Source organism: Lagopus leucura, unplaced genomic scaffold, assembly GCF_019238085.1.
Source record: "Lagopus leucura isolate 7727_CA_CO unplaced genomic scaffold, USGS_WTPT01 Super-Scaffold_100052, whole genome shotgun sequence".
NCBI lineage: Eukaryota > Metazoa > Chordata > Aves > Galliformes > Phasianidae > Lagopus > Lagopus leucura.
In genome coordinates this window covers 591994-605086 of record NW_024962298.1, presented here as the reverse complement: position 1 = coordinate 605086, position 13093 = coordinate 591994, and the positions used below count along the sequence as shown (strand labels likewise).

The window sequence follows — 13093 nt, the reverse complement described above, 5'->3', positions numbered from 1 at the left end:
GTTGGTATGCAGTGTGTGTCCCTATGGATGCCACATCACTGTGCCAGTATGATCACGACAGCTGAGATGCAAGGTTGGAAGGTATTTGTCTACCTATGGATGCTCTAGAGGAGAGCAGTCGGTAATTTCTCACCTGATAGAGTTAAATATTGAGCTGCTAGACTCTGAAAAACCTGACTCTGTGTGCTTTTGGCTCATTTCTCAGTTCTTTTCGCCGAGTTTTATGTCTGGGAGCCAAAGCCCTGTGCTCCTCTCCAGCAAACTTGCATTGTTCCTTCCAGCAGAGCGGGTCTCAGTGAGCTGGGGCTGCAGAGAGTGAGGCTGTGCATTTAAGAGAGGGTGACAAAAAATAGGAATCTGTGGGCTTCGCTGCACCACCACGTCCTGCAAATACTGGAAATTTGTGGTTTGATTCCTGGTAACACCAACACACAGTCAGGGATCCGTGTTGTAAGTGCGAGTCCCACAGAGTTGGTGTTGCGAGGGCATTTTACCTGCAGAACCGATACGGTCAGCGCTGGCAAAAGAGCTGAAACCTGTTCTTTCATCCAGGATCCGAAAGACAACAAACCCTTTGCAGTGCGTGTGGTTTGTCAGGCTGCAAACACTTCTGGAAATGCCAAGATTCACCTTTTAGTGGCGTATCTTCCAGGACCAAGTACTGTGATGGATGATCTGTCACTCCCACTTGCTGGATTAGGTTGGAGAGTTGCAGATGTTGTGATCCCCAGGGGTCTGAGCACACCCCATGTGTTGTCCACTTGCTTCTAATAGCACAAAAATTGGGGAATTTCCGCTCTGAAGTTAACCTCTCCCCAGCCACTGGCAGGCAGGACTCTGATCCCACCATCAGGAAAGGTTTGGTGTATGCATTGCAGACAGCAGGGATCTTCCCCTGAAGCTGCTCCTTTTATTTGCAGGGGTTGCATGGTGTTCTGCAAGCCAGCAAAGATCTGGTAGATCACAAAGTCACAGTTAGTCCTTTCGGACTGTGACTCTTTCTAAAGACAACCAAACCAAGAACTGGAAACATGCTGGGAAAAAATGGACTAAGGGAAACTTCTTTCCATTTGTGCTTTGGAACAAGTGCTCTGGTGTTTGCTGTGTACGTGTCTGTCCCGAAATGAGAGCTTGCATCCGAGCTGTTATGGAAAAGGTTATTACTTGAGGAGTGTAATCCCAATTCATATTTGGCCATCGCAGCCAGAAGTTGAATTGGGGATGGAAGAGAGGGAGCGACGGATGGACGGATGGGGGGAATAAATCCACAGCTTGAGAGGGATGGGGAAAAAACTAGCCAAGGAGAACTCCTTTTTTAGCCAAAATCCTGGGACTGAGGAAACAGGCCAGGAGGGACGTGGTGTTTGGCCTCGGATCGCACACGTGCTGTGAGCTGAAGAGGAACCTGAATAAATGAGTCCTAGTGTGTTAATCATTAACTAGTTTTCCCCATCTAGTAATAGCAGTAAGCAACTTGGAAGTGCCAATAAACTGGTAAACCAATTGAAACTAAATTATTTTCTGAGGTCTGTTTAGGAAAACCAGCTAGCATTACTAGTTTCTTTGTACCAAATTTGGATTAGCAGAACTTTTTAGGAAGGCTTTGACAGCGACATCAAGTGTGCAGCTGCTGATCCTCCCATGCAGGACAACGAGTGTCAGCTTCAGTGGCTTTCAGGAGAACTGGCAGCCTGGACTGGTGGTTGGCAGCCCTGCACACAGCAGGGGGGTTGAAACGATGATCAGTGTGGTCCTTTGCAGCCCAGGCCATTCTGATTCTGTGACTGGACTGGAATATGTGGAGCAGAGAGGTGGTATGTTCCCAGGGTCGGTGTATGGAGGCTTAAAGCTCTAGGTGATTTCTGGGGGGTAAAAAGCATGTAGAGCTCCAGAGCAAGAGAAAGAATAATAATGGCTAATAGGGGTGTTTTTGCTGTTGGGTTGTGTAATTAAAGCCAGCAGCTGCAGCAGTAACTGGTGAAAACCCACAGTTGCTCAGCTGGGTGTCTGTCTGCAATATTCAGCGGCCTGGCTTTGTGCTCAATACCAAAATCAGGGTTGTATGGCTTAGGTCTTCAGGCTCAAGAAACTAAAGGGCTTTTGGGCGCTGAGGAGCACGCTGAGGGCTTGTTTGTGCTCGGTTGATCCCAGCAAGGTTTATTGCTATCTTAGTGCTCAGTGCTGCGGTAAGGACCGGTCCCAAGCAGGACTAATGGCCCCTGCATGCCATTAAGCAGCTGTCAGGAGCAGGCTGCTGATGGATGATGCTGCCTCCTATTACCAGCGCATGCATCGCCGGCTCTCCACTGAATCGCTCAGGAAGAGCTCATGCTTGCTCAAGAAATAGGCATTCTTTTACAGTTGGCAGGGTTTCCATCTAGAAACTTTTCTTCCTGGTTTGCTCTAAAAATGCAGCAAATCTTTGTCAAGTACGTCTGTTTTTTCAGCATCCTGGTTGTGCTGCAGAGATCCAAGATGCAAAAGCAAATAGAAAATGAATAATGCAGAGCTGTTCCTTATTATCAGGAATTTGTTCCAGCGGGATGCGTGCTGTTCTGAGCACTGAGGGCTTTGTGCTCCACACTTCACCATGAGTGCTAAGGGAAGCTGTTCTGGTTGCTGTGTCAACACAGAATGGATAGAAGGGCTTAGTGGGCTGACAGCCTTCCAGAAGACTATCTTCACTGTCAAACTGGTTGCTCAAAATTGGGAACGATTTGTGGGAGCGCATCATCTCCTGGGTTTTTGCTTTCCAAACAAAATAGCAGTTTCCTTTTCCAGCTCTGCCACTTTCAGAGTTGTTGCACACTCACACACCTACACACACAGCGGGTGCTCTTGGAGTGATGCTGTGTGAAGCCCCAGGTGTTGAATTTGGCATCCAGCTTGGGGTGAATACTTTGAGAATTTTGGTTCCTGAGACGTTTTGGAGAAGTTTTTATTAATGGTAATGGGAAATCCACCTCCACCTGCATGTGTTGGTGCAACGTTTGTGAAAAGAAAGGATTTGGGTGGGCGAGGTGTTGTATGTGTGTCTGAAATTAGTGCTGTGGAGCACTTTCTGCTTAAAGAAAACTACAAAAGCTCACTCTTTCAAGTTTAGGTAAGTAATAATAGAAAGTCGAGTCTCGCTCCAGAGCATCATTATATGACATATAATATTGAAAACCATTGATCGTGGTGATATATCTTGTATTTTTTTAACAAAAATTTCATCATGGGTTGTCCTAAAGGTCTCTAGTTCTTTGAAATAATACATGAAGGGTTCATGCTAATATATTGGATAGCTAGAAGAGCGTTCTTATTTTTTAAAGGTTTGCACTCAGCAGTAAAAGCAGAAAGAACAGTAAAACCGAATTGGGTTGGCCTATGTGTGTATCATTGCTGCAGCTGAGGAGGTCTGTCTTAATTTTTTTTTCTCCAACTCTCAAAGTGTTTTACAATAGAAAAGTAAAATCACAGCTTGGAATGGTGCTGCTTCTTCCAGCATCTGGAGTAACACTTCCAATATCGCTCTTCTGAGAGTGAGTCACAAGTTGTTACGTAAAAGCATATGATAAAGATTAGGATTTTTATGAGCAGAACAGCTCTACTTTCTTCCAGATGCACTAAAATAATTTCTCCAGAAGACTTTTCTAGATAACGCAGTTGCAGATGCACCTCAGAGGAGATGGCCCTTTCCAGAAGAGCGAGGGTCGCAGCTGTCTGGTGGAAAACAAACGGCTTGCTTTGGGTACAGCAGGATGAATGTGGGGACAGATCCCCATTCCTACTCTGCTGACACCTACTCTGGTGATGTGTGCCCCTGGGGACTGCCAGCACTTACAGCACGACCGTAGATGCTGTTGGGCACAGAAGTGGGAGGTCCAGCGAGGAACGGGGAGTTTTACTGCTTTTTCTGTGTAATTAAATGAGTGTGTTGCACCACTGTTTTCTTTTAATAGCTTTATGTGTGCTTAAACTGTGTGTGTTTCTTGAAGGCCCAGTCTGCAGCATAGCTAACTTACTGCCTAGGAGAAAGCAGGCAAAATTAGCATTGTTTTTTTTTACTGCACATTAATAAAATGTGGGGTGCATTTGATGATTCGTTCCCAAAGTGCTACCACTGCTGTCCATGAAGCAGTTTTCAAGGTTGCTATGCCTGAAGTTGTCAGTTGCCACATGGTTCTACGTAACACAAGTCATACAGATGTCCCTGTCTTCTTTTCTTCTGCATCAGAAACGTTTGTTGTCACTGTGGTGGAAGAGCTGCTTGGTTTGATAAATGATGCATCAGTTTCTTTGGAACCCTTTGGCCCTTTGATTTCCTTTTGCTTACAGCCAGTATGGTTGTAACCTCTAATTGTGCTTTTTCTTGTAGGAGGAATACAGAGCAGAAGGGATTAGCTGGCACAACATCGACTACATTGACAACTCTGGCTGCATAAACCTCATCAGCAAGAAGCCAACCGGCCTGCTCCATCTGCTGGATGAGGAGAGCAAGTAAGTGAGAGCCGTGAGGGGTGCTGAGCCTGCCCTCTGAGCTGGGGCTGCGAGCAGGAAAAGATAAGTGCTTTGCCTCTGTAAGTAAATGGGGAACATCTGGAAGTGCTATTTCAGCTAATGGTGTTTGATCTGTGCTTAGGAAGTGTTCGTCCCCAAATCTTAGCTCTTCCTGTAATTTTTCTGAGTGATTTTTCCTAGAAAGATGCTCATAGCTCTCGAGGCTGAACTGGTTTTGTTTCCAAGGTGGTAACAAAAGCACTTGGAGAATCAGCAAGCTAAGCAAAAAGCCCTGACCAAACAATATCTATGGTTCTATTTCAGTAATTTCCTCTGTTAGAGGGAAGGGCAGTAGTTCCATTTGCTTTGCTTCTGTCTGTGTCTCAGGCTAATAACATGAAGATGCTTGAAATTAAACAGGCAGTGCAGTTGCTGTTATCCAGCCATAAGGTGGCTTAGTCAATTTAGTCCTAAAATTAATCCCAGGAAAACCAGGGACACTTGCACACAAGGGCTGCCTTCTGTCGGGTTTAATGGCCTCAGATGCAGCTGAGATTTGCATGCTCAGGTATTTGCTGTGAGATGTCCCCCCATGCTGTGGGTTTCCTTGAGGTTTGAGGGTGAAGAACTGGCTTGTTGCTACCAACAGACAGGGCTAATGTACTCTGACTTCTTTCCTTCCTCTTTCCTAGGCCAGGATCAGTTGGGGAACTGCTGTAATTTAAGTTAACATTTGTAGGTGAGCTAGCTCAGGATTTCCTAGGTGCACAAATACTGCCATAGATGTAAGACTGAGTGTTCAAAGCCTCAAAACCAGTCCCAAAAACTCTGAGTTTCACATAAATGCCCCTATTTTGAATGATTGACACGCACTGGGCATACAGTGCAGTGTCCTTAATGAATATATGCCTTCTATAACTGGTTTCAAATCACTATTGAATCAGCAAAGAGTTTGTCAGGCAGCACGTGTATCTTGTTTTTGTTTGTTGACAGCATACAAAAGTGCACTTGGTATATGCAGTCATTGAAGTGGAAGCTCAGAATACTTCTATTTTACTGTTTTTGGTCAAGCAAGAGGTGAAGTTTCTATACTCCATTTCTGTTCTTTCCAACCAGTTTTCCTCAAGCCACCAACCAGACCCTGCTGGACAAGTTCAAGCGTCAACACGAAGGGAACTCCTACATTGAATTTCCAGCAGTGATGGAGCCAGCTTTCATCATCAAACACTACGCAGGCAAAGTCAAGTATGGAGTGAAGGTCTGTCACCCAGCTGCTCCCCAGCAGTTGCTTTCGCTTAAAGCATCTTGTTAGGCTTTGCAGAGATGTTCTGAAGAGGGCTTGGCTGGAGAAAAGAAGCGAGCTTGGAGAGGGAAGTGCTTGGTGAAAAACTCAGCTACAGCATGCGAGGAGAAGGTGGCAGTGGGGATGATCTTCCTGTTCTCTGCCCTGTTGCTAGTCTTGGTATTTGGGGAAGAATTGAAGACGTGCACTGAGGCTCCTGCTGCACCCCAAACATTAATTTGATGTTTCTGGGGTTGGTTCATTGAGAAAACCGACTGTCTTTTATTGATCCATCATTAGAGTGTACAGGCTACATGAGCACAGGTCTCAGCATTTCACTGGTGCAGGTCCTCTGAAATCCCATGTGAGAGATTTCTACATTTACCCCACTTGCACACGTAAGTTATTAGCAGAAGGATTTTTGTGAAGATGAGCTTATGCATCAGACTATACTGGTGCTTACAGGTCTGCAGATCTGTAATGCAATGATTACACATGAGAAACTTAAATGCCTTCTCTTTCATGCTTCAGAGAGCAGTGCATTTGTTTTCTGGAGGTAAAGAGGTGTTTAATACGAGAGGAGAAATAAGGCAGAAGCATGACTTGAGTTGCTCTGCAGTACATCTCGCAGAGATTCCTTATTTTGCTCCTTTCTCCCCAGGATTTCCGTGAGAAGAACACAGACCACATGCGCCCAGACATTGTGGCTCTCCTGCGAAGCAGCAAAAATGCCTTCATCTGTGGGATGATCGGCATCGACCCGGTGGCAGTGTTCCGCTGGGCCGTGCTCCGGGCGTTTTTCAGGGCAATGGTTGCTTTTAGGGAGGCTGGAAAACGATACGTTGAGAAGAAAACTGGTAAGTGGGCCGGTTTCCTAACTCTGCTTTTTGCTTTTCACAGGCAGCATGAGTTTGTTTTGTTACTACGGTATTTTAAATAGCCAGCCTGGTTCATTAGGAGCTAATGGTCTGTTAAAAAGCTGAGTAACAGAAATATATAGACAGCTGATACCCCAAAGTTATGCTGGTGGGTATGTTTGCAGTAGGATGTTAATGCTCTAAGACCTTCATTTTACCTTGCTTCACTTCTTCCTGCGTGCCTGCGTAGGAAGTCCTGAATGATTCAAACAGAAATACAAAAATCAGGCAGTAAATTCTTTTTAGCTAGGGTTTCTTTAGCAGTTAGGGTTACATCTGCAAAAAAAATGGGGATTAATTCCTCCTTAGAGTTTTTCAAGCTGTTCACCCTTCAAGCTGAAAGAGAGCGTGCCCCTGGTCTAGCAAAATTCATTGCTTCACAGTCATGCAGAACCACTGAGCTGTCCTCATGTGGAACACAGGGGCATTAAATTAAATGAGAGTAATGGTGCATCATCATGCTGTGGCAGGCAATACTTGGCTGTGCTTTTAGAACGTTTCTCTGCATTAAAGCAATTTTGGGAAGACGGGTACAAACTATTACTATTAATTTCCGGGCACAAGAGGGCTTGAAATTCATGATGAAATCAGAGCATCAGCAGGGAAAACGTCAGCTGAGTTAAATTAAGCACGGAGCTGCCCCATTTGTTTTCAGTTGGAAACGTGGTGAGGTGTGCATCAGGGGAGCCAGGGGACGAGGCACATCGATAGGGAAGCCATGCAAGCAGAAAGAATAATTGTCTTGTTGGGGGAGAATAATACCAGCCTTTGGTCAGATCCCAGGAAATGCAGGAGACAAAACCAGCTTTCAGCTGTTGAGGCCCTGAGCTGCTCCACAGGGGCTGAGAGAAAGGGCATCGCTGAGGAACCTGTGTCTGCCTGGCACATCAAGGCAGCGCTTAGACCTCGGTGCTTTGCAGTGCCAAGTGGAGGATGGGGGGATGTTCCACGTGTGCAGCCTCCCTGCATGAAGGAGCTTTCCTGAAACGTGACTCTTTGGCACTGGGAGAAACGTCACCCCAAATACCTGACCTTGGAAAATCTCAATTTGCGTTTTCCTAGCGTTGCCTCTTCACCTTTCATAAATCCCACAAAGCTGAGCTACAGCAAGCTGTTCAAGGGAAGGACAAAGAAGTTAAGGCTCTGAAAGTAAGAGCTCCTGCCCTGCTGGTTTCAAGCTCTGCTTTGCTTCCTCTGCCTCTTGGGAGCAGTCGTGACTGCTGTGCTCATCTCTGCCTTCCCGGCCTTCAGTTTGTGCTGTGCCTTTCTTATATCTATGCATAGACATAAAACAGTCAGGAGGTTTTCAGGCAGTTTTGGAAGACTCAGTTCTTGTACCACTTTCTGTGGCAAAGCCAACCAGTATTCAGCATAGGCTGAGACAGACTTTTTCTGGCACTCAGTATACAATACAATACAATGTACTACTATGTAAAAAAGTGCCCACTTTTTTCTTCAAAACTTTTTTTTTTTTTTTTCCCCCCCTAAGGAAAGAGAAAAAAACAAAAACCAGGAACCCTCAAAATACAGGATAGCTAAAGATTGTCCTAAACCTCCCAACATTCCCCAGTGAGTTTATATGCTGAATTTCTGCCTACCTGCATTTTCATAGTGTTACTGAATAATTACTGAACTGGGAGAGTCTTGACAATTGACCATTATGAAGGCAGAACTAAGGGAGCAGTTTACCTAAAGTTAATTCCTGTAATGAGGTAAACCTTTTCTGCTGGAGAGCATTCCTGGCTTCCCCTCCAAGTGAGAGCTGTGCAGTGACATTGCACAGAACCCAGCAGAAGACACGGTGCAAAATCCCATGTCTTGCAAAATATCCCAAAGCAAAGGGTTATGGAGGAGGTGCAGCAAAGCAGGAGGCTCAGATGGTCTCAAGAACATCCAATATTGACCCTCCTGCTGCCCAAAATAAAAGCCACAGCTTTGCACAGTGCATCTATGGCAGAAGGCATTTGTGAATTATTGAAGAGCCACTTGGCACTAAAATTACCTGGTAATTGTTCTGGAAAGCGCAGACAACTGAAGGCAGCATATGTTTTAGGTTTATTTTGCTTTTTTACCAAACTTTGCTGGCTTTAATTAGCATCATTTGAATGCCTCAGTGCATGTGGATGAGGAGCTTTTGATGACATTACAGTGGGTTAGCAGAGAAAAAGCCTCACACAAAGAAGAGCCGTGTGCATTCACACGCCTGCTGCACGTGTCGTAATTTAACGTGATTTTTAAGAAGGCCTGCTGCCCAGCTCTCTGCTGCTGCTGCACCCTGGCAGTGGCTGTAACCAGTGAGCAGTGACACGCCTGAGGCATGATGCTTTTTTCAAGCCTCTTTTTATTCTTTTGTCTTCACCCCAAATTGATCTGAACTGCTTCTACCTGGCTGCAGGCCTGGCTGAGTCCAGCTTGCAACGTCCAGCGGGAATTTCATGAGAAAACCTGCAGCCTGTGCATATAAGCAGCTTTGCAAAACGTGCTCTGCTTTCTTTGTCTGCCAGCCTTGCAGTTATCTCCTCTGTGCCAGCAGTGCCATGCAGTGCTGTGAGCTCCACGCTCTGCTTTAGAAGTGCTGCAGTGGTGTCACCCTTTCCTCCTGCAGTGTTTTGGGGGTCTTCCTTTTTCTCCTGGTGTTCTCATAGCACAGCTTTTAGCGACTGTTGTTCCCTTTAACTTGGAGGCCCACGGCAGCAAAGCAGCACAGCTGCAAACTTGTGCCCAAGAGATGCTCCCATGGTGCTGCTCACCCTCCTCAAATGGGGCACTAATTAGCTGAAGGGTGGACTCTTTCAGTAATTTGGTTTAATTGTTGCTATTACTGAATGTATCAGGGAGAATTAAGATAGTTTGGAAGAACTACACGTTAGAACTAGATTTGGTTTTAATGAACTTTGAGGAAAGGAACATTATCAAGCTTTTTAAGAAAAAAATTTGGCTGATTGACGCTTTTTGCAGTCTGCTGTACCAGTGGTGTGAATGTATTATGCAAGAAAACCAGAGTATTTTGCTAGGGAAGACTTAGAAGGGTTGGTGCTGGTCTTACAAATCAGGCTGTTGGGACTCTGAGCTTTCCCATCTGCTTTTTGCTGGATGTGAAGCAAAGTCCTTGCTCTGAGATAGGCTTGGTGTGGCTCTGTGTTCCCATTCAGCCAGCAAGGGCTGCTCCCAGATTAAATGGCACGTACCCCTATCTCACAAACATGGGCAGAGCTGAACCCTGCTGGGTTCTGCTGAGTTCTTCCCAAAGCCAGGCACCAAGTTAAATTAATAAAAACTGCAAAGAAATAATTATTGGCCAAATAAGAGTAGCTGCCAGCAATGATCCCGGAGGTGCCACTGAGCAGCGTGAAGTGGTGCTGATGGGGAGTGATAACCCTTGACAGCGTTCCTCTATAAAGTTCAGTCCCTTCTGACGATGTGACGTGTTGGTACAAATGCTTCTGTATGTGCTGACACAAGGTAACCCCTCAGTGACCCCACCACACAGGAGTGTGACATCTCAGGCTTCCCATTGCCTCGATCCGTTCAGCCACAGAGGGGTGCTGCCTGCTTGCAGAGTGCCACCTGTGTCACCTCTCCTCCTCCCCGTGGTTGGAGCTGGACCACGACGTCCTCCCAGGGGTGGCTTCTTCCACCTCGACCCATTCCCAGTTCTGATCCTTGCTTACGAACGATCCCATCCCAGTCCAATCTCAGTCCTCTGCCCTCGAGGAAGACTAAATCCTTGTCGATACGAGTGACTTCTGCTTCTGTTACGTGGTCGCTGCCTGAGCAAGGCGCAGCACTGGGATGAGCTGGGAGTTTGAGGTGGCCAGGCCTCCAGGTGCCTCTCCGGGAAACTGCAGCCTACAGCTGGCAGAGGCACGGAAGGAGTTTTGAGTGAACGATAGCACAAGATTTGTGTAATCATTTACTGTATGTCCAAATAATCTTGGGGCAATTATGGCATTTCTGTGCCCTGGCCAATATGGCAGTGCAGCTGGGATACCAGCCAGCCCCACCATCCTGCTGCCATGTCCACTGCCTGCTTGTGGGGTGGCTGAGGTCCCGCTGTGTCCCTGCTGCTTGTGGGCAGAACTGCTACGATGTAGGCAAGCTCTGAGCTGAGCAGCAGAGCTCTGACATCCTTCAGGCAGCTGGCAGCCTTGTTCTTCACTCTTTCCTGGTTTCTGCTTATGTAATCTTTCTCTTCTCTCCATTTTTTTTGTTTTGTTTTTATTTTACTTCCCAAGGGCATGATGATGCAGTGCCATGTGCGGTTTTGAAAAGTGTGGATAGTTTTAGCTTTCTCCATCACCCAGTTCACCAGAGGAGCTTAGAGATCCTGCAGAGATGCAAGGAGGAGAAGTACAGTAAGGCTCCAATCCCGCCCTTCTCTCTGATGCCGCACTCACACGGGGGAAATGGAGATCAGGTGCATTCGGCGTAGGAAGGGTGGAATCACCCAGCAGCCCTCTGAGCCATCCTGCTGGCTGCCAAAAGGTGTTTGGATCCCATCTGAAATCAATAGGAGAGCGAAAACAAAGGCAGATCCGCGTCTCTTGAGACGTTGGGTGGTTCTGCTGAGTCTTCCCCTAAGACTTGCATGGTCTCCATGGGCTATACTCACAAAGCATTTGGCAATATTTTAACAGAGCAAGCAGGCAAAGATGCACTTGGTCTCCATTTCTTCCCCCTCACTCCTTTGTCACGTGATAAACTAGTTCTGCATGACAACACGGATATCCTGCCCATGCTACTAATTCCCAGGGCTGTGCTGTGTGGTGGGAGGAGAAGGGAGGCTGCAGGGAGCGTGCAAGGCTGCCAGCAGTGCTGTATGCAGCGTCACCCAAGGGATCACTGCCTGCTGCACGCCCTGCAGCGGTCGGTCAGAGCCTTAGGAATGGCCTCACTGCTTTCAGGGAGTGATGCAGAGCCTGCAGGTGAACCTTCAGAAGGGTCTGCATACACATATACATTTCATGCTCGCAGCTTGAGATGTGTCATTCCACGCCATTGTTCTCCTCCTTCATTTTGCATAACAAAGCTTACAGAAATGGAGCATGACTCTATGCAGCCAAGGGCACATTTGCTGCCCCAGCTGCTAACGTTGCCCTCAAGCAACTTAGGCAGAAGTGCAAAATGCTGGGATTTGTTTCTGCAGAAGTGGGCATGGTAAGTACAGCACTTGGATGGTAACTCCACAAATACTCATTTCCTGCTAGGATCCTCAGATCAGATTTCTCTGCTTCCTGCAGCGTAGCACTGGGGGAGCAGAGGAAGTGCTTTAATTCTTATTTTAGACTTCTGTCTACCTACATTATTTTTGCTGCAGCTTCCCACTGTTACTTTTATTACTGCAAGGAAACACAATGCAGTGACATGAACACTGAAGTGTTAAGTGACCTTAGTGAAGACAATTCAGGTTGCAGGTAAAGATGTGTAGGTTGACTCAGCAATGTGGGAAGTTTGGGGGGTTTTAATTTGCAGTTTGCTTAGGAATGAGGGCAGAATTCGTAGAGCTGCTTTGAAACACAGCCTTAATTTAGTGTCAGGCAGGGAGGTTCCATGTATAAGGCTGCTGAGCTCAATGCTTTGAAGCCTGGCTTATTATGGCCTGGTCTCTTCCCATGGGGCATGCTTCCGTAAGCTGTTCTCCAGGTTTCATGAGACAGCTTAAGCTAGAATTGAAGCACATACAACATTTTGATGTTGAATTGAGCACATCTGTGGGCAGGTGATCGGCCTGGGGTTGGTGTTCCTCTGTGGTGTTCCAAAGTGTGGAGGTGAACATCTCAGCTCAACCCCACGTCTGTGCTGGCTGATGTTCATGGGCAAAGCGGGCACTGTCTGAAGTTCTTTGCTGTGAAAACATGTGGTAAGCATAATCATTCTTTGTGAAACCACAGCTGAAGAAGAGGAAATAGATTTGGGAGATGGGAATAAAATCATTTCCGAAATATAAAATTCATCAGCCTGCAGCTGAGCTGGGTGCAGGGAACAAATGGCTGCTTCTTGCACCGCTGTGTTTTGGCATGCAGTGTATTATAGTGCATGCAGTTTCTTAATCCATGTTTCTTATACAAAATTCTCTAGGCTGTACACAAAGTGGTTAAATCTGGAACTTTTTGCCATTTGTTCATAAAAAGCCCTCTCTGTTCCCTAGAAAAGGGGCTACATCACTATGGCACCTTTTATTTGGCTTTGGCATGTATGAATGTCTCCTTTTAAGAGCCAGGTGATGGCACGATGCAGTCTTCTTGGTATTCCTGAAGCAATTCTCCTTAACTCAGCTTCTGTCCTTGTGGACTGTAACTTACGTTCATCAAAAAGTCACTCGGGATGTGAAAGTGGCTGAGTTGCAGTGCAGTTGTAATGCAGCTGTTATTTGGGAGCCTGAAATAGACGTTTCCTTTTCCTGATCGAAGCA

The 13093-nt window shown here is 46.4% G+C and overlaps 1 protein-coding gene across 1 annotated transcript in view; it reads left to right on the top strand.

Annotated features, from left to right (window-relative positions):
- The window catches only part of MYO9A (myosin IXA), a 161910-nt gene that overhangs the window by 109872 nt on the left and 38945 nt on the right, over positions 1-13093 (top strand). The window contains exons 12-15 of the mRNA XM_042885759.1: positions 4361-4482; positions 5599-5740; positions 6426-6621; positions 10917-11036. Coding sequence (XP_042741693.1) covers positions 4361-4482; positions 5599-5740; positions 6426-6621; positions 10917-11036 — 580 coding nt within the window. The remainder of the gene's footprint in view (positions 1-4360; positions 4483-5598; positions 5741-6425; positions 6622-10916; positions 11037-13093) is intronic.